At 40.5% G+C, this 22,119-nt stretch overlaps 1 protein-coding gene across 1 annotated transcript in view; it reads right to left on the reverse strand.

The window, feature by feature from the left end:
* The window catches only part of CLNK (cytokine-dependent hematopoietic cell linker), a 105,906-nt gene that overhangs the window by 19,823 nt on the left and 63,964 nt on the right, over window positions 1–22,119 (reverse strand). Inside the window, exons 10-16 of the mRNA XM_012664266.1 lie at window positions 16,375–16,400; window positions 16,157–16,176; window positions 14,965–15,051; window positions 12,777–12,804; window positions 8,169–8,187; window positions 5,952–6,033; window positions 2,182–2,222 (exon numbers count right to left, since the gene is read on the reverse strand). Of these exons, the coding sequence (XP_012519720.1) occupies window positions 2,182–2,222; window positions 5,952–6,033; window positions 8,169–8,187; window positions 12,777–12,804; window positions 14,965–15,051; window positions 16,157–16,176; window positions 16,375–16,400 (303 nt within the window). The remainder of the gene's footprint in view (window positions 1–2,181; window positions 2,223–5,951; window positions 6,034–8,168; window positions 8,188–12,776; window positions 12,805–14,964; window positions 15,052–16,156; window positions 16,177–16,374; window positions 16,401–22,119) is intronic.

Raw genomic sequence — 22,119 nt, forward strand, 5'->3', positions numbered from 1 at the left:
CCAAGCCTTTCTGGACACTCTTTCAACACATCAAAGTATTGTTTTGCCCTGAGATCTGAGATCTACTTGCTTGGGATCCTAATAGTTTAGTTTGAATTCATTTACCAAAGAAATGAGCCAAATCTGTTTATCCACCAGTAACTGAACTAATAAGAATAATTGAACTTTTCCAAAATGCTTTTCTTATTTGTAGAATAAGTATAATAATATCTACATCTGCAGAAGTGTAGATTTCACTATTCTGCATGAATGCCCACACCTGAAGCATTCAAGTTATTTAATAAAACCAGTAAGCTTTGGAGAGCCTACTAGACTAAGAATTCTAGGAGAGTAGTGATTGTGTATTGTACTTAATATCGCCAAGTACTGGTGATGATGAATTTTTACCTAGTAAAGTGACTATATCAGTTCAGTAAGTCGATGGGAAAGCATCTCAGGAGCTTAAACACTGGTTAGTAGAAGGGTGTCTCTATTCTGGGTTCTTCCAGCCCAGCCTGATTTTGGGTACAAACCATGTGCTTGGTGGATGTTTGTTTACCGAAAGAGGAATTAATGGAGGCCAAAACATTTCCCCATCCATCCCAGACCTCTTTAATCAACCATGCTTCCTCTGAGATGAGTGGAAAACAACCTAAATGACCCCAGTACAAATGACATACTCACAGCCCTAGGATGTTTGACTGCACTCATATCTGTGAAGGCTCTCCCCATCACTAACACTTCTATTCCATTCTTCAATTGCTCTTTATTTTTTACTTGTGCATGATTTTATTTTTCAGGTTAAGACTCTGGATTCCTCTCTAAGCTACGATTCTGTTTTCCCATCCCTGCAACATATTTTCAGAACCTCCTACGTAGTGCCCTTTCTGGATCTGTTCAGCTCCGTTTCATCTTTGTCCACCCAGATCTGACCTTTAGGACTCCTATTCCTGACATTTGATGTTTAAGGTTTGAGTCCATTGGGTTGATCACAGCCCTCTTTGGGCACCTTTTAATAAAAGGACCCTATCTTGGGAAACACCTATTAGCAATATGTATGTTAGGGGAAATGAGTTTATCAGATTGATTTTCCAACCTAAGGCCCAGATGGCACATGGCAGAAGTGAAATGAGGGCATGATGGAATCCAGGAAGAAAACCCTGGCTATTGAGGTCAATGGGATAGAAAGAAGAAAAGGGAATGCAGAAAAGAAGGAAGAATATTAAAATGTAACAACCAAGCAGAGGGCTGTGTGTGTGTGCATGTGTTATATTAATATTAATATATGAGTTAATATTTTTTTAATTTTATGAATAGGAGAGGGTGAAACCCAAAGAATTAGCTTTCTCAAGGTGATCCTATTGTAGGGAGAGAGGCGGAATTGGGGTGAAGATCAGCAGAGCCCTCACCCTTTCCTCTGTACCCCATGGGCTTTGCTTCCTTCAGTCCCAAAACCCTCTTTTCTGGCTCAGCAGAGAGGGATTATAGCACTTCACCTGAACACAGAATCTCTATGGTGTATAGAGCAAAGAAAGAAAGAAAGACATGACAGATCTAGTTTGGGCAAAATAATAGTAATAGTATCCAAGCCCACTGCTAATAGTTATATGACACTCTGTTTATACAGTGCTTTAGACATCACCACAGACATGGTATCTTTCTGATTTTTTTCTTTACGAAGGGGTCAGCTTTATTTTTTCCATTTCACAGATATTTCTTAAGATAAATTTATTGTATACCTAGTGGATTTGGAAAATGAAAAGTTTGTCAAAAACAACTGTTGGAGAGGATGGGGAGGAAGGGGAGCTCATGAACTGTTGGTGGGACTAATTAAAATGCCTACTTACAAAACACATCTAGGACAACTGAAGAGATGCTGATCCTAAGACACAGCAGTTTCACTCTTACAAAGAGAAATTATCATACCGTGTCCATGGGAAGACATCTGCACTAGTGTCCAGGGCATAATGATGTTCTATGAGGAAAAAACTGGAAACCACCTAAGCGATCATTTATAATTATGAATTAAAATTATGTCATATTAACACAATGGAACACTATCTATCAATGAACATGAGTTAATTACATCTACACACATCAGCTCAGTGACTCGGGTTCATGAAAGTTAAGTCACAGTGCAGGAATATCGTAGTATGATAACTTACCTGTTTATTTTGTAATTCTTACGTAACGTGCTCTTACCTCTGTTTGGCACACTGGGGTTTCTCATCACGAATGAAGAGCTAAAAGGAAATGTTAGAATTGAAAGAATGTTAGTATTTTCCTTGGTGGTAAAATTCCACTCAGAGGCAAGGTCAATGATAGTGGCCTAAAGTCACATTTATAAAGCACTTTATACTTTGTTGGATATTCTAGAGGAATCATTTGCTTTGTAAGGCACTAGGAGGCTGATTCTTCTCCTTTCTCAAGACTGGCAAATATTAGGTATGGAACAAATTGACTGACTATACAAGTTCTTCTCAAGTTTAGACTTGCCTTGTTGGTACGGTCACTATAGAAAACAATATTTGGCTGGTTGGGGGCTCATAGTCTGTAGAAACTGTTTACCAACTGAGAGCCAACCATAGCATGGAAGAAGAGTATAGAAATCATTTTATTCTTTCTTGAAGTATGAGCGATGTAAGAAGACTATATGGACTATTATGAAAAATCCACAAAGAAAAAGGGATTATAAAAATGTAAGACAAACAAAATAACAATATGCATGTTTAAACACACCAAAAATGATGTTACCAAGACTGTTCATCAATGGCTTTACTTTACTTAATACTTAGCTCTAATTTTCTGGTTCATTTTTGTATTGTGGTCAGCATCCATATCAACTCTAAGTGCTACTACAGTTAAATCTAATTACATGGGGCATGCTTTGTACCAAGGATTGTCCTATTGACTGAAGCCTCTGGGTTAATTAAATGAAACCTGACTCTTTTCTAGCACCGATGAAATCAACTGAGTATATATCTGGTTTTTGTTAGCTCCACAAAAGCCTGGTGTCTTATAGCATTCTCTGTAGGTAAAAATGCTAGCAGTTCATCCAACCACCACACTGGGCTGTCATCACCAGTCATCACTAGTCAGACCTCTACTGACATTCAAGCTTTGACTCTGTTAGAACCAGAATCCCTTTATTAGAAGCCAGCGTACAATTTGTTAAGTGTTTGAGGAAAAATGAATAGTAAAATTTCTCTGCCCTAATTTTTTCAGTATTTTTAGAAAATATTGAAGAAATAGAAATATCTTCTGAGAATATTCTAGAAGTATATAGTTTATAAGAACAGAAGCAGAAAAAAGCAAAAACAAAAATAAAAATGATGATTCATTTAACAAACATGTGCTGAGCACTTACTAGGCACATGGCATGTTTTGGGAAATATAAAATGAATAAGACATGGCCTTTGCCTTAATGGAGCTTAGTTTATGGAAGTGAGACATCCTTGTACCATAATCATAATGTAGGATAAATGCCGTGGTACAGGTGAACACAACACAAGGTTCTGTGGTAGTAAAAGGACATTTAAACTAGACAAAATTGCTGTGGGTTTCAGGAAAAGCTTCCTTGGAAAAATGCTCACTAAGCTGACCCCTGAAGGATGAACAGGAGTGAGAGTGTGCTCCAGGTACTCCCAGAAGGAGCAGCATGTGCAGAGGCTCAGAGGCAAGAAAATATGGCCTATTCTGCAAGAGAGCAGAATGTCATTCCTTAAGGATGAAAGGTAGGGTGTAGAGATGGTCAGTATCGTTAGAAAGCTACTGCAATAGTTCAAGCAAAAGTTAATGGTGGCCAGTCTATGCTGGGAGCTGGAGAAATGGGGAAGAAATGGATACATTCCAGATGTGCTTTGGAGGTAGAATTTTGGGAGTTGGAAATGGATTGGATAGGAAGAGTGAGGATGGGAAAAAGAGCTTACCACTTACCGAGGCGAGGACGTTTACACGAAGATATTGTTGGTTTGGGAATGAGAATAGAAATGAAGTGTTCAGTTTTGAACATTTCAAGTTTGTGGAGCCTGGGTTCTATCTAAAGAAAACTGCCCCGTGGGTAATTGGATGTATAGGTCTGGAGTCAAGGGAGGTGGTTTGGGCAGAAGGCAGAGATTTGGGAATTATCAAATGAGGTTGACATTTGACACCAGGGATGGATGCGACTCTGCGGGCCTTACTGATAGAAAAGAGGACCTCAGGTGAACTCTGAGGAACACCACCATTTAGAGGTCCATTGGGGAAAAACTCCAAGATGAGGACTTAGTGGCAGCAGCCAGTTAAGAGGGGAAGAAAAATCAGGAGACTTTGTTTGTTTAATTTATTGAATAGACAGAAGCAGCCAAAACCACATTAAACAACTACTACAGATAAGAGTCCAACTGGAGAGCTCGTTATTTTTTCACTACAATATGATAGTCTTTTTTCCCCTTTTAGGAAACGGTATTATATTGTGGTATGAGGAAGAGATTTTTATAATCTGTTGGGGACTTAAACAGTGATAAGCCTAATAAGAGTTATGAAGCCATAGTCCTAAAACCCACAGGCCGAAGAGTGGGAACGAAGTTACTGAAGGTGCACAATAGGAGAAGGGAAGCCAATGAGAGAGGGGAAACCTGGGACATGGTGGTCATGCCTCCGATGCACAGGGCCTGGTGACAGCAATGAGAGCTGACTTTTACTGGGCTCTTGCAACATGCCTGGCTCTGCCCCAAGTTTCCCATGTAAGATAGCGACGTCTCCAGAATCACATAGTTCACTAGTGATGAAGTCAGACTGTCTGACTTCAGTGGATCTCGCCTAACTGCTGTTCTGTTCTGCCACAAACATGGTATGTTCCCAGATTAAATATTTATTCAATAAATAAAAGGCAGCATTTTAGCTGTGGACAGGCACCCAGGGATAGTCAGGATTTGTGGGCTGTGTTTTCAGAATCAAGTCATTATAAGCAGCATGGGCAGCTGAAAAGTGCCTGGGATTTGAGGTTGGGCTTGACTTCAAGCAGTAAAGGGCTCAGTCTTTCTGGGCCTCAGCTTTTTCTACTGAGGAATGGATAAGAACTACACCTGCCTTCATTGTGGTTACAAGCTGGGGTCTGACAGATGGCTAGGAGTTTTCCAGGCAGGGGTAGGGTAAGTATGAGGCAGTGTTAGAGGCAGGGGAACGGTGTGGGCAGATGAAGTGCAGTAAGTGATGCTGTGGCAGCCAGAAGGCGTCTGGTGAAGCTGCAGTGCAGGAAGGGAGGAGAGAGCAGCTGGAACTGAGTTCGGAGCCCCTGGCCAGAGTGAGACCATGAGGGCCTTACAGCACGCATACTGAAGGCCCTGGATTTTTTTTTAAGGAAGCCACTATTAATTTGCAGTGACCTTGGTCAATGAGTCACCTGCCTGAGCCTTAGTTTACTCAACTCTTCAGTTGGGTTGACAGTTGTCACAATAACCTCATCAGGCAAGTATTTAATCAGTTAATGGCACTTTCAATAACTGTCATCCATAAAGTGCTATTCAAAAATAATAATAAACTTTGGTGTGGTCATCAAATGAGAATAGCTAGAAACAACCAATTTTTTCTCCAGATTGACTGGCATCCATTCCAATTAATCCTATCTAGTTAATATTTAATCTTTAAAATCTCCACACTTCTATAACATTCAATCACTTATAAATTTCAGAATGAGCGTCATTAAACTCAATAACAGCTGTGATTCACAAGTTTCGTGTGGGCCTCATCATTGGGCTTCAGAAACAAAGGCCAAAGATTTTCTTTTTTTTTTTTTAATTTTTCTTTTTTTTTTATTTCAGCATGTTATGGGGGTACAGATGATTAGGTTACGTATGATGCCCTTACCCTCCCTCCCCCCCAAGTCCGAGCTTCAAGTGTGTCCATTCCCCCGGAGGTGCGCGTCATTATTCGAGGCAGCACATGACCCGACCCTCAACCTAGGACCCGACAAGGGATTCCTGGCTCCTTACCTGGTAATGGCAAGTGGAATTTCTTGAGTATTTTGGTTTTGTGACAGATGAGATGATTCGGGCTTTATCTGGTGATGAAGAACTGTGTGAAACAGTGACATAATTTGGTCAGATTGCAAAATAAAAATGAATGAGAACCATCTAAAGCTCATTGGAATGACTATAATTTCATCCGAGTTATCTCTGATTATTAGGAAGGGGCTGTTGGTGGTCAGTGGAAACTGTAACCTGTGTATTCTACAACTTTTCTGGCTCCTGAGAGTAAGTTTTCCCTGAGGCTGTACAATTTGCTTTGGATATTTACAACCTGGAAAATATCATTGAACTTCCCAGGAAGAAAGAATATTATTAATACATTGAAAGGTATTTTAGGGATTATTCTAAAGCAGTTAACTTAAAAGACTTTTAGCTTCATTCTCATTCATTCATTCATTCATTTATATCATTCAACAAATATTTACTGAACACCTGCTATGAGACAGGTACTCTGCCAGAATCTGGAATACAGTGGAGAAGAAGACAGACCTGGTTCTTACATTCTAACGAAGGAAGACAGAAAATAAGCGTGCAAGTAGATCAAAAAGAGCATTTAAGACAGTATAAAGAAAATAAAATGCTACTTTGGGTTACAAAGTGACTGTATGCGTGGTTCAGGAAGACCTTTCTGAGAGAGGCCACCTGAGGAAAAAGTCACACCATAGACCTGTTCTGGATGATGCAGGGAATGAGGATGCTCAGTGCTGGTCCTCAGCACCTGTATTCTTGTGCTCACAGGGCAGGTGAGCTCCCAGGGTTCTGATGTGTGCCAGCAGTCCCCACCTGGTTACAACCAGGGATACATTTTCTCAATTTTTTTCCCCTTGATCATCAAGTTTTGAAAAGTTTTGCCAACCATACAAACTGGAGTTATTTAGTAATTCCGTACACCATTGGTATTACTGCTTTTTATTTCCTTTTCATCATAGTTTTAACTAGCCACCCAGAATTACCAAGGGCACATAATGATACTATGATATGGAATCCCATAAAACACTCTTCCAGTTGTGGCTGTAAGTAATAAAGCTAAGAATAAATACAGACACTGATGTGTCTTAATTTTGGTTGTTATTCTGTGCTCTGTCCAAGGTTGATCACGAACTGGCCACCTTTGATTGAAGGACTGTGATTACTTGAAATGTGAATCAGTGACTGGACCATTAATCGCACAGCCCACAAAATTATTTCATGGCATCAACAGCTACCCAGAGCACCTGTCCCTCTTGAGCTGAACATTGTTGTGTTGATAATCACGGAAGCCCTGGTGCAACAACACGTGGACATTTTAGTTAGGATATTGAGACTTATTGTGGGAAAGGACATAGTTTTCATTAGATTTTAAAATTATTTAGACTTGGCAACAAACACCCACAACTTCATCAGGTGACTCTTGGGGAATCCACAAACGTAGGTTAGGCCCTTCTTCAAGTTTAATTTCCTCAGTATATAGAAAAGAGTTGACTTGAGATCCACAGAGGAAATGCAACTTGACCAAACCACATGGTGAGTTGGCAGAAAACCTCTGAAATCCTAACCCACTGTTGCTTTGTTGAACTATACTGTCTCTTGTGAACTCTTTGGGCCATGACGCAGGCCCTCTGGCCTTGGACATAATTCTTCATTCTAAGTGAATGGAGAACAGTGTTTCAAAGGTGAGCATGAAGGGACTACCTGCTTAACATCCTGCCATTTAGGATGTGAGTGAGTGTTAGACTGCATGCTTCCACAATGACACCAACGGTGTACAAACGTGTGTATGCACAGTGTGTGTATGAAAGAGGCATATATGTGTGAGCATGGGTGACACCAGAGGCAGAGGGACACCAAGAACTTCCCTGGAGGAGGGGGCCAGCAATGTCTTTCCAAAGTGGCAGAGTGACAGTATGACTACTTTTGGTCAGTAGTGTGTGGCTAAAGAAAGACCTCTGGCCCACCCCTGATTTAAATCATCCTGTTTAGACTAGAGAACTCTTGAACAGACTGTGAGGTCCTGGATCCATCTGGATCACATGACACACACACACACACACACACACACACACACACACACACACACACATACCCTCATACATCCTAGGCTTCAAAACAGCCAACCTTTTAAATAATGACTAGCACTATAGATCTAGAAACAGAACTTATTCTGATAGTATTAGGGTAAGAAAACAAATGTAAAAAATTCACCTTTTTCTGTTCCAAGGACCTGTATTAAATTTAAAAAAATAATAATGATGAATGATTCCTGGTGATAGAGAATTGAATGTAATACCACGTGTGTTTTTTAGATCATTTAGTTAGTGGAGTTTGGGCAAAATTTTTGTTAGTATAGCTTTTTAAAAAAAATCTACGAATAATTCTCTAAAAGACTAAGCAAAAACTAAAATGTTAGACTCTGTGTGATGTAACAGACAAGTTACAAAGTCTGCTGATGAGACTATAAATTGCATCGGCTCTTTTGGAAAGCAATTTGACCATAGTTATCAAAAGTCGTAGACATATTCTATTCTTACCCCAGTAATTCCATTGATGAGACCAATTAAGAAACAACCTGAATTCTGGACCAAGTTCTGTGTACAAATATGCTCAGTACACCCTTACTTTTATAGTGTCAAATTATTAGAAACAGTCTACATGCCCAGATAAGTGAAAATCATTGAATTAATTTTGGTGCTATCCTCCCTTTTTGGAATATTATCAAGGTATTGTAAGTATTTATGTAGATAATGAAACACGATGATCACTGTAAGTATGCATCAATGTTACATAAAAAGTTCAGGATAAAAACTCGACCCATGATATAGTTTCATTTTACATGTATGCATTGTACTACATTTTATATGTATGCATATGTGTCCGTGTTATGTAAAAAATCATTTAAAGTAATATGTTAAAATATTAACCAATAAGACTATGGTTAATTTTTTTCTTTATACTTGTTCTGAAATTTTTATTTTAAAAAATAAGCATAAAAATATTCACATTTTTCTTTTTAAATGTAGCCATTTATCTTTCTGCACATTTCCTTTCTCTTTCCTTCTTTAATGGCGGCAGAATTCCTAAGCAACCTTTATTATGAAAAACTACATGCTTATTGGCCTTGCATCTTTGGGGGCCCCACTCTACTCCTGAAGAATCAAAAAGCCTTACAGTAGGTGCAGTATTTGCTGCAGTGTTTATGTAACTGCAAATAATTTTATGAAGTCTATATGGCATCAGCTGGGGATTCACCTTAGGTATTATTTATTATATATTTATTAGATATGAAAACGTCTTTAACCTGGGGGATGAAAGAGGTCACCGAATGGCCTAGTGGGTCCATGAACCTTGTGAAATGAAAGCTAAATTTTTTTCTCTATAAATATGTATATATGTGTTTTTTCCCCTGCGGTGAGGAAGGTTTATTATACCTTTGATCAAATTTTAAAAGGGGTGTGAGGTCCATGATATGTTAAAAGCCATGGGCTTACAGATGAGGTCCAAAGAGGTGATGCCGTTTACCCAGGTTCCCACAGTTATTTTGAGGCTAAACTGACCCTGAACCCAGCTCTCTTCACTCACATTTGCGTGGTAGCCAAGAAACCTTTAGCAACAAATTGCTAGAGAGGCGTTGTATGTCTTGTCTGAAGCTAGCCAACAGATAAGGCTTTTTGTTTCAAAGACTTTGGCATCCCCTAGGGTTCTGGAAAGAGGATGTACATTTCATTACGGACAACAAACAACAGCCAATCTATAGGCTAAGTAAAAAGGGTAATGCATCCATTCTAATGAGTGGTTTGAGAGTCTCCCCACTGAGTCTTCCCCAGGACTTTGAACCTGGTAGTTCAAAGTGCTCAATCAGATGGAGCAGTAGTTGTCAGGCTTGTCAAAGGCAGGGGAAGCAGAGCTGTAAATACCGCTGAGAAGCCCTCTGCCTGGAGAGCAGTTGTTTTATTTAATTGAGATCCAGCCAACTTTTTGCTTGAGGGCTCTGAATTTAAAATCAAATGCAATTAGAAAAGCGGAGTGAAATCTCTCTAGTTTTTCTATTTTAATTTTTTTATTGTTAGAAAATAAACACATTCAAGTTAAATAGTGATATCTCCTTTTTTACTTCCCTCTGTGTCCCGTTTTTCCTCCCTTTTCCTTCCCTCCCACTTCCCTTCCTTCCTTCCCTTCTTTTCTCCTCCCTCTCTCCTCCTGTCATCTCTTCTTTCCTTTCGCTTTTTTATTACTTTGGCTCAGAGGTGTTTCTGTATTTTTTAAGGCAGACAGTCATGGCTGTGGGGAGGAGACCTGGACTTTGAGATTTCCTGGACTGGCTCTGTCTCTTACCAGCTGTGGGGATTCTGGCCAACTTTGCCACCTCTGCTCATTCTTTCCTTATGGCTTTGTGAGGATAAAATGAGACAATGAGTCTCCACTCTCTTTGATGACTCTAAGGTGCCTTGTGAATTTGAGGTGGGATAGGTAGCACATCATTTCTGCTGGAACAGATTCTAGCCAGCAAGACAGAATTCAAGCAAGCACTTAACACACACACAAGGGCAGCACTGCCCTTTAAGATGAGATGGGCTTTTGAAATGGAAAAATGGTCTTGAATCTCAGCCCAGACAAACAATGGGGAAGTGTCTCAGCAAAAGATAAGGAGGGAGAATGTATTTTTCCACTAGACCTTGTTCTTCTTCTTCTTCTTTTTTATTTCAGGGTATTATGAAGGTACAAACATTTTGGTTACATTTTATGTCTTTGCCTCACCCAAGCGAGGGTTAGAGGCATGCCCTTCCCCTCTACAATGCTCACCGTGTCCTTTAGTTGTGAGTTTACTCCCCCATCCCCCTAATACCTGGAGAATATTACTGCCATGTGAGCACCATAGTGTTCATCAGTTAGTGCCAATTTGATGGCAAGTATAAGTGTAGCCTATTCTTCCAATCTTGTGATACCTCACTTTGGATAATGGGCTCAAGTTCAATTCATGAAAATATAAGAGGTGCTAGATCACTGTCGTTTCTTATGATTGAGTAATACTCCATTGTATACATATACCAAATTTTAATAATCCACTCATGAATTGACAGGCACTTGAGTTGTTTCCACATCATTGCAATAGTGAATTGTGCTGCCATAAACATTCGGGTGCAGATGTCTCTATTATAGAATATCTTTCGCTCTTTTGGGTAGATGCCTAATAGTGATATTGCTGGATCGAATGGTATTTCTATTTTTAGCTCTCTGAGGTATCTCCAAATTCTTTTCCACAGAGGTTGCACTAATTTGCAGTCCCACCAGCAGTGTAAGAGTGTTCCTGTCTCTCCACATCCTCGCCAGTATTTGTTGTTTTGGGATTTTTTGATAGAGGCCAATGTCACTGGGGTTAGGTGATATCTCATTGTGGTTTTGGTTTGCATTTCTCTAATGATTAGAGATGTTGAGCATTTTTTATATGTTTGCTGGCCATTATTCTGCCTTCTTTTGAAAAGTTCTTTAGATCATATCAACTTCTAGCAGAATGCCAATCAAAGTGGTAAAGGAAACCAACAGTCTTGCATGCTCCCTGAAGTCTAAGGCTGACTTCCCCACTTTCCCCTCGCTTGATTAGGATTGGAGGGCCTACTGTCTTGTCAGACTGACCAATGAGTCCATAGACTTAAGGTCATCTTGAGTGGTGGCCAATTACTACTTGAGATACATGAGCCTGACCCACAGGAAGAAAGGAGTGGAGTCCTGGGTTCAGGCACCTTAGATGTGTAGGTTCTCCCAGCAGCTGGTAATCACCCCCAGCTTGCTCCTTCCAGGTGGCACTTGGGAAGTCCAACAGCTCCCGGAAAAGCGTGAGCCTGATGAAGTCCTCTGTGGAACCAGAGCTCGTCCTCTCATCCAGCAGTTATGTATGTTATCCTTCTGGATATGATTGTTTTATGGACTAGAGGGATTAGAGGTAATTGAAGTCTTGTTTGAGTGACAGACTAGATATGTGACTTTTGATTTTAACATTCTGATAAAGCCAACAAATAAAAAAGAAAGAAAATCAGGAAAGAAACCAACCTCTGTGGTCAAGATGCAAGAGTATAGGTCAAATATGAAGACAAGAACCGAATCCTTTAGAAGTCCGGTGGGAGTGAGGTGAGGCCACTCGTGTTGTTGGATGGAGACTTTCCATTAGTCATGGGTGACTCACCTTCCACCCTTAGAAGGCTCTTACGTAACTTGTAGTGTTTATTTAGCCTCTACTAGTCACCTGGCCATTTGTGCACTTCTATTTACTTTGCCTTTATCACAACAACTGTGCAAAGAAATGTACCCATCCCTATTTTATGGCTGAGGAAATAGAAATGGGTGGGTGTAGAAGCAGTTGCCAAAGTTCACAAAACTAGTAGGTGGCAGAGCAGGATTCAAACCCAGGTCTGTGTGACTCTGAATCTCATATTCCTTCTACTTTGCAGTTCTGTCTTTCTTATGAAGAACAAATAGCAAAGTACAATACAATTTCCAGCATTTTATTTCTGTAATGCTGGGGATTGGAAGCCATCAGTGGAGACTTTGCTTTCCATGTGGAATGGGTATGTTCTTTATTGTACCAGTAAACACTGAATGAACATAGTAGCACAATAGGATTCTGGTTTAAAACCTGGATTTTAACTTGCTTTACTTTGGCTTTCTCACCTTTAAAATTGGGATAAAAGTACATTTTGAGCATAGCTATTGTGAAAATTAAGTGTGATAAAGTAACCGAAGAATAGCATCTTGTCCATCGCAGACACTTAATGCACACAAATTCCCTTCTTTATTTCCCAGGATAAAATTGCTACTTACCTCGCTTAAGTCTTTTAAGCTTATCTGTCTGCAAGAAAAAGAAATATGGTGTTACATAAAATACAGTTCATAATGACCAAGGTAAAATCATTCCGAGCCCTTACAAACCTTTCATTACATTTTCATTGCCAAATTAACAGCCCATAGTCCAGTGTGATATTTATCACTGTTCCATAAAACTAAAGCCAGGTTATTTTTCTCATAATTTTCTAAGGAAAAGAAGAAGTTAAGAGCCAATGTGAAAGGTGGTGATAGAAAGGACATGAATAAACTTGCTTCTCATTTTAGGAGAATTTAAATCATTCCTCCTGACATTTTATTTTTCACGTCAAAGTTTCATTGGCACAGTTGGGCATATTATTAACTTGATTTTAAAACTCTCAGTCTTTTGCTTTGAGGAAATGTTAAGAGTTTTAAATATGAAGCTGTCAGGTAGTGGGATCCCGGGAAGGCCTGTGTAAGAGAAAGGATGCTGATACCAAAAGGAGATCTGAGGCAAGATAAAAACCATGAAATGGAATGGCAGGGAGAGAACTGGACATGGGATGTGATAATATGGACGTTGGAAAGGTCTCAGAATACACTCCAAGCCTTTCATTATATTGGTAAGTCAGTTAACTTCCCTACACCTCATTTCTTTTTCATCTGCAAAGTGGCAACAGGAATATTCGTCTTGGAGGGTTATTGTGAAAATTGCTAGAGATAACAATAAAAATGTTGGGCATTCAGTGGATGCTATTGTTAGGATGTGGTCGAAATCAGGTGAGGAAAGTATGAAAGAAGTGGGGTGAGGGTGTACATTCTGTGCACCCAGAGCTGCCGATGAAAGACTGCATCTGAAGAATGCAACGCTGATCTCAGTTGAAAGCTGCTGATCTAGATTTGTAAGGGTCCCAGAAGCATATCATGTGCAGACATTATAGCTCAGACTCAGATCTCCAAGCAATAGGCGACTGTACTGAGGTTCCAGTTTTTACCTCCTTATATCAGCCCATCTGAGATAGCACATCTGTACCCTTTCTCCCCCTTTTAATTGGGCATGGGAGAAGATAAAGAGATTTGACTAGAGTTAATGAAGTAGAACAAACACCTATGGTATTAATTATTCTGGATTAAATCGAGGCTAATTCTAGTGTTTTCAATGTTTAAGAGATTCTGGTGTATCGGGAATACTGACAGATCTAAATTTCGACCTGAGCAGTTTGAATCCAGACTTGAGAGCCTGCGATCCTTTCCAGGGTGCTAGGCTGGTTGAGAGAGGGACAGACAAGGGAGGAAATTCTGTGGCAGAGAGGAGGAGGAGGAGGATGAAGGGGTTTCCAGAAGACTTATGTTCTTGCGGGGCAGTAAAGGATGAAAAGATGAAGAGACGCTCACCAGTCAGTTAAGAGTGAGGGATGACATTTTAGGCTATTTACTGTCTCCCATTAGAGGCAGTCATGAATGGGTTTCCCATAGAAGCTCAAAATGAGCCTGATATTTTGAATTTCTGTGTCCATGATAGAGCCTTCCTAACTAAATAATGCCTTGTGCCCCAAACTGCTGATTCAAGCTTGCAGTAAGAAAGCATCGTTCATTCTGTACAGGAACAGAAGGAAATGCTAATCTCTGTTCTGACTTCTAAAATAAGGTAATTTGGGAAATTTAGACTCTTTGAGGGGAAAAAAAGTTCATTTGAGTTAGTCGCATTTTGTGATTAGAGCCAGCTGCCGAATGTCCCACGCATTTGGGAGTGGGGATCCGTCATCAGTACCTAACACCAGAGGGTTGGTTTTATAATATTTATTTGTCAAAAAGGCAATCATGTTTTTGACAAAAGAGTTTTCAAGCATGGTTATATTTTTCCAACCTGGGTGATGGGAAGCTGGGGGCCAATATTGGTTCTGGAATAGCCTGAACCCCTCTCAGTTTTTACATAAAATACGCTGACTCTGTACTGGCATTTGACATTTTCTTTAATAACTAATTCACACTGCAAGTGAGCAATTCTTTCAATAACTCATTTTATTATACAGAAGCTGTATTTTCTGCAAAGTCTCAAACCACAGGCTTCTAAGACTTCTTTTCTCCGCCCCTACCCCATGAGGGAGTGGCTCAAGGAGGTGCTTTGTTTGGTTTCCCTCGGCCCCCTTCCCCACACAGACTGTCTTCCTGATCACTTCACCAGCAGAAATAACAAATTTCTCACCTGGGCCCTCTCTGAGGGAAAGTTGACCTGCTTCTCTCTGGCTCCAGGGGCAAGGGCTGGTACTTCTTCAGGAGCGACACAGGAGGACTGTGGGAAGAGTCACCGTGGGAGGCTGAGGAAGTTTGCTTCGCCAGGGCTCCTCTGAGCCTGAATCCACACTTTCCTCCCTTGGCGTCCCCAACTTTGGGGTGGAAACTTCAGCTCTGGGATGCCAACTTTACCTTGGGGAGCAGCTTGATCTATTTCAGTTCCCTTTGAATGTTAGACTATTCCTGTAATGAGTCTAAGCTCCCTGAGACTTTCTCTTTGGTCTGGTGCTCTTGTCTGAAGGGGGTGATATAATTTTCTACAGGGTCTCATATGCTTTTTAATACGCTGCCCATTTTGGTTTTAGGAGGCCTGGGGAGAATATGATAACAGCCTTACATTTATCCCAGACTGGAAGACCTGAGCTTTTAAAACTCCCCAAAGAAATATGAAAATGTTTGAAAGCCAATGAATGCCTCACTCAGCTATTTTATTACCCGTTCACTCATTTATTCATAAAGGGCATCCGGCACTTTGGTGGCTGCTGGAGATTGAGAGAGGAAAAAGACACAGTGCTTGGCTTAAGATGCTTCCCTCTAGGAGGGAATAGAGAGAAGTGATGGCCAGAGAGTGTCACACACGCTACGGCAGAGGTGCTCACAGGGCCCACGCACAGCAGCAGGAGCGGCGGCTCACTCAGGGCTTCAGTGGTCAAGCCCGTTGCTCTTGCCTCCATACATATGTACAAGTGTAATAATATTTGTATTTATATATGTGTTATAATCATAAATATATGCACTTAAATACATATATATTTATATATTTTAAGCCCCTCCAGGGCATATCACAGTCTCATATGAATCTGTGCATGCTAGATATATGCCCATCATATGCTGTGGCAGATTTCTGTACTAAAAGAAGGGAGAGAAACAGAAAGCAATAGAGAAGAAATACATTTCATCAAGAAATGATGAGTGCAGCTATATTGGGTAGATAACTGTGAATGAATGAATGATAAAATGGATGAATGAAGGCTTGTTTAATCTTGTTCATTGACCAACTGGTATTAGGTTTTCAATGCCAAATGTCTGTGTTTCTCTTTTCAAGTGCTGGTGCAAATCGTTTAAGTGTGTAGCAAAACAAAATACTTTTGTAAATGTCTTACCGAGGAGGTGGTAAAGGAGTCTGTAAAAGGAAAGAGAATCAGAAATTAAATTTATTGTGCTTTGAGCAGGGCCAATGGTTAACAATTTTTTGGTTTGCAAACAGAGATTACGAACTTCTAGAACATATTTTTCAGGTGATATTTGAGCCTTCACATTGTCTACATCTTTATACTTTTAAAGTACAGAGTAACAAATGCATTTTAATGCTTTCTCTTACCTTGTTCCTATTTATGGATTTGTCTCCTAAAATGTAAGAGGGAACACCAGTGAATTTATGGAAAATGTCATCAAGTACTATTTTTATATACGCTTAAATAGAAATCATTTCTACTTTTAATAATATTGATGATAGTGTCAATTAACATTTGTTGAGATCTTATTAGGTACATAGCATCATGCTAAACATTTTAGTTATGTGGTCTTATTAGATCCTCACTCTTGTTCTGTTAATGAGGAAACTGAGGCATGGTAAGTTAAATATCTCATCTACCAGCCACCCAGTTAGTAAATGGTAGAATGAAGATTTCATTGCATGTGGTGTGATTCTTAAGGTCCTCTTGCAACCACTGATTCCTGTTTCCTGTCTGGAATTTTATATATGTGTGTATATATATATATATATATATATATATATATAATTAATTCAAGTTTCTACCTAGCACCTTCATGGGATATTTATAAGCAGAGAAAATAGCATCACAGAATTTTCAATGTAGAGTGTTTCTGAAGACCCAAAAATCCAACTCCTATATTTTATGTATGACAAAACTAAGGACAAACTGGGTGAGACAATTTCTCAGGACCAACTGACCCTAGAAAAAGCCCAAGTGATGCCTGGAACAGATTTTTCTGATTTCTAGGTAGTTTTATTTCCACGGTTCAATTCAATTAAAACACAATTATTGAGCTGCTACTCTGAGGTAAACACAATACTAGTTCCTGGGGCTAAAAAGACAAATACAACAGAGTCCTTCCTCCCAAGGTGCCCACAGCTGGTCTATTTCCTGGCCAAGCTCAGGCTGTGGGGACATGGTGGTGAAGGTGAATGACGCTGTCCCTGTTGCTGTAGGGATGACTCCTAAGTGGGTAGACATGCATGAAAGACATCCTGAACATTTAATTTGATGAGGAGTTCAAGGAGAGAAGGACACGGTATTAAAGGAATATATGGGAGACTTAAGTTAGTCTGGGATGTCAGAAAAAGCCTCCGTGAGGAAGCAATATTTGCGTATCTCTAAAGATAAGTGTGGTATAATAAATGTTGTTTTATAGGGCTGTGGGGGGAGTCAGTGAGAATATGTATGCCTCTTACTACAGAATACTTAAACCTCAACTAAAAACTCTCTGAGTAGTGACAAATTCAGCCTCCTTTCCTTTCCTCATTTGTGAAACAAGAAGGGTGGACTAAGTCAGTGGTTTTTAACTGTGCTCTGAAGTGCCCCTGGACTGCTCCTTGGGGTTTCCAGTTTGTCCTGGGGCAGGGGGCCTGGTCTGGCTCCCAACCACATCCATGGTGTGTGTGGGGGGGTGTTTACTTCAGCCTGTTGTCTGTTGTGTCTCCTCTTGAGATGTCTTTTGGTAAAAGGTCCAGCTGGCCCCAAACAGCACAATATAACGTGAAATGGTCTGGGCGATTTTAATGGCTCTTCCAAGTCTAAAATAATTACTTGATTGAATAAAATTACCATTCTCCCTGTTTGTTTTCATTTTTGGAAAACACTTTTTAAATGGGTACGACTGTCGTCTTTGTATGAATTCTAAACACTGATTGCACACAGAAATAATAGATTGTCTTGGCATTGTAAAAACACAAAATATGACCCAGAATGTACTTCAACAACAGCCATCTAGTCAACATTAGATCTTTGGCTATTTCAATGGTAACTACAAAAAAGCTTAGGCCACATGATGATGCTTGTTGAAGGCATCAAATCAAAAAACCTAAAATTAATTTTCTCTCAATTTATTGTTTGTTGGCTTCCTGGTAGACTACTTGCTGCTTGTGTTGATGACTTGCCCTGTGAAAGCAGATGTCGGCTTTCCAGGAAGTCTTTTTTCATAGGTACCCCTATACCTACTGGGGATCAATTCAATTCACTGGAAAAAATTCAATAAAGAGACTGAGTTCCCCTAATCCAATAGAAACATTCCATTTACTGTTTCAGAGATACCTATTCAGTTTGCTTCAGCGGCTCTGAGTGCAGAATAAGACATCTGTCTTCCTTTTAGTCATTAATTTGTTATTGAACACATAGTACGTGTCAGACATGGATTAATTTCTAATATATTTATTGATGTAGATGTCAGGGAATATACCACCAACAAATAAAGTTGCTATTCACATGTAACTTACATCCCAGTAGCAGAAGATAGAAAATAAATGAACAAAAGTGTAAATAAATAAACAATCACAGGTGGTGACAAGTGCTACAAAAACCAGCACAGGTAAGGGGGATAGCAGGGCATGGAGAGTGAGAGGTGGGGGTGGGGCGGCTGTTTTTAGGCAGATCTGAGGGGGTATCTCTGGTTAGGGGATGAAATCACGGGCCTGAGGAAAGTGAGGGAGCATGCCGTGTGGATACCTGGGGACAGCAAGTGCAGAGGTCCTGAGGTGGTATCTTAGTCTGTTTTCTGTTGCTTAAAACAGAATTCCTGTGTGACTTGTACAGAAAAGGAAAGTATTTCTTAGAGTTACAGAGGCTGAGAAGTCCAAGGTTGAGAGGGCACATCTAGTGAGAGCCTTCTTGCTGGTGGGGATTTTCTGTGATATCCTGAAGCAGTACAGGGCATTGTATGACAAGGGCCTGAGCTTGCTACTATGCTAGTTCAGGTCTTTCTTCCTCTTCTTATAAAGCCACCAATTCCCCTTCCATGATAACCCATTAATCCATGAGCTAATTAACCTCTATGTGAAGGCAGAGCCCTCACGATCCAATCACCTCTTAAAGGCATCACCTTTCAATACTGCCACATTGTGCATTGAGTTTCAATTTGAGTATAGGAGGGGACATTCAAACCATAGCACTCTGCCCCTGACCCCCTCCCCCCCAAATCCACGTCTTTCTCACATACAGATACATTCATTCTATCCCCATAGCCCCAACGTTTTAACTCATTCCAGCACCAACTCAAAATTCCAAAGTCCAAAGTCTCATCTGAGAGCCTGTGAAATCAAAACAAGTTATCTACTTCAAAGATACAATGGTGGGACAGGCATAGGATACACATTCCCATTCCAAAAGGGAGAAATAGGCAAGAAAGGGGTAAAAGGCCTTAAGCAAGTCCAAAACCCAAGAAAACAGACATTAGGCCTTAAGACCCTGCACACTGGTGTGGGGGTTGGATGCCCAAGGCCTCTGGAAGCCCTGGCCCTATGGCTTGGCTGGGCTTAGTCCACCCAGCTTTCCCAGGCTGGCATCGCGCGCTGATAACTCTAGAGTTCTGGAGTCTCAGTGGTGGTCCTGCTCCCACAGCTCCACTAGGCATTGCCCTGGTGGGGACTCTCTGGCAGCTCCAATACCACATTTCCACTCAAGATTGCTCTAGTGGGGGCTCTTTGATTGTTCTGTCCCTGTGACAAGTCTCTTCCTGGGCCCCTTCTGAGGACATCCTTTGACATTGGGTGGAGGTTGCCAAGCCTCCACATCTCTTGCTTTCTTCAAGCCTGCAGAATTAGCACCACGTCGACCACCAAGATTTATGACTTACACCCTCCAGAGTTTCAGCATGAGTCTTAGGTGGGACAGCCATGGAGTGCTGTGCTTGGGTGTGGGCAGTGGAGTCCTGAGGTGGCCCTGGGAAAATAGCCATGGAGAGCATCCCGGGCCTGTCCCCCGAAACGATTCTGCCCTTCTAGGCCTGTGACTGGGCCTGTGATGGAAGGGACAGCCTCGAGATTTCTGAAATGCCTTTGGAAACTTCCTTCCGCTGTCTTGAGGAATAGCACCTGGCTCCCTTCTATAATGTGCTAATTTCTTTAGCAAATGATCATCTCTTTAGCAAATGGTGGCTGGGCTACACCCTTGATTTCCTTTCCTAAATACTTTTTTATCTATTTATGTGGCAATTTTTTTCCATTCTGCTTTCTTTTTAATCATAAATTCTGTCTTTAAATTATTCCTTTGCTCCTGAATCTCAGCATTAAGATGCCCAAAGTAACCATGCAACTCCTTCTTTATTTTGCTTAGAAATTTCTTCTGCTAGATACCCTAGTTCATCACTCTCAAGTTTGACCTTCTTCAAAGTCCTTCGGCATGGACACAAGTTCTTTGCCGATTTACAACAAGGATGGTCTTTACTCCAGTTTCCGACACCTTGTTCCTCAGTTCTAACTGAAACCTCATCAGAATGGTCTTTGCTGTCCATCTTTCTATCATCATTCTGGTCAAGACCACTTTACCAATCTCTAAGGAGTTTGAAACTTTCCTTAGACTTATTGTCTTCTAAGCCCTCATCAGCTGGGCTTTCTGTAATCTGCTCCTCCAAATTCTTCCAGCCTCTCCCCATTTCCTACTTCCAAAGCTGCTTCTGCATTTTCAGATATTCATTATCAATAACACCCCACTGCTTGGTACCAATTTTCTGTCTTACTCTGTTTTTTTTTTTTTTGTTTGTTTGTTTGTTGTTGCTTATAACAGAATACTTGAAACTGGGTAATTTATATAAAAAAATTATTTCTTATAGTTATGGAAACTGAGAAGTCCAAGATCATGGGGGCACATCTTGTGAGAACCTTCTTGCTGGTGGGGACTCTGTGGTGTCCTGAGGCAGCACAGGGCACCAGATGACAGCAGAACTGAACTTGCTAATGTGCTAACTCAGGTATCTCTTCCTCTTCTTATAAAACCATCAGTTCCCCTTCCACGATAACCCATTAACCCATTAACAATGAGCCCTCATGATCCAGTCGCCTCTTAATGGCCCCATCTTTCAATACTGCCGTATTGGAGATTAAGTTTCAACATGAGTTTTGGAGGAGACATTCATACCCTAGCAGATGGGATGAACACATGGGGAAGTAAGGCCTTAGAGGTAATGCTGGAGGGAGGGGAGTGTCCAGATCACATGGGATCTTATACACCAGGGTAAGAACATTGCCTTAACCATAGTGAATCTTTTTTTAACCACTCCACTGAAGTGTGGTCGATGTATAAAGAAATTTACATTTTCTTGCCAACAGCATGCAAGGGATCCCTTTTTTCCACATCTTCCCCAACACTTGCCATCTTACATTTTTTAAATAGTAGCCATACTAACAGGTGTGAGGTGACATTTCACTGTGGCTCTGATTTATATTTCCTTGATATAGGAAATATAAATATAGATATATACCAGGGAGGCTGAGCCAAAAGGCTGAGTGCCTCCACATATATAACTGCGTGTCCTCCCTGGAGAAATGTCCACCCAGATCCTTTGCCCAGCTTCCAATAAGGTCACTCATTTTTTAGCTATTCAGTTTATGAGTACCCTGTATATCTTGGATGTTAACTCTTCATCAGGTATGTGGTTTGCAAATATTTTCTCTCATTCCATAGCATGCCTTTTTACTATGTTGATTGTTTCCTTTGCTGTGCGGAAGATTTTACTTTAATGCAGCCCCACTTGTTTGTTTTTGTTGCCTGTCCTTTGGTCTCATTTCCAACGAGTCATTGCCAAGACTAATGTCGGGGATCTTTTCCCTATGTTTTCTTCTAGGAGTTCTATAGTTTTGGGTCCTACCTTTAAGTCTTTAATCACGCTGAGTTGATTTCCTTTCATGGTTTTCCTTTTTTCCGCAACCTATTCTTCTCCAACCTATTCTTCTGCATATTGACATCCAGTTCCCCCAACGCTGTTCATTGAAGAGACTATCTCGTCCCCATCGTATATTCTTGATGCCATTGACAAAAAGTAGTTTGTTTAATCTATGCATGAACTTATTGCTGGGCTCTCCACTCTGCTCCTTTGGTCTATGTGTTGACTT

This window comes from Propithecus coquereli, unplaced genomic scaffold (genome assembly GCF_000956105.1).
Source record: "Propithecus coquereli isolate 6110/MARCELLA unplaced genomic scaffold, Pcoq_1.0 Scaffold88, whole genome shotgun sequence".
Taxonomy (NCBI): domain Eukaryota; kingdom Metazoa; phylum Chordata; class Mammalia; order Primates; family Indriidae; genus Propithecus; species Propithecus coquereli.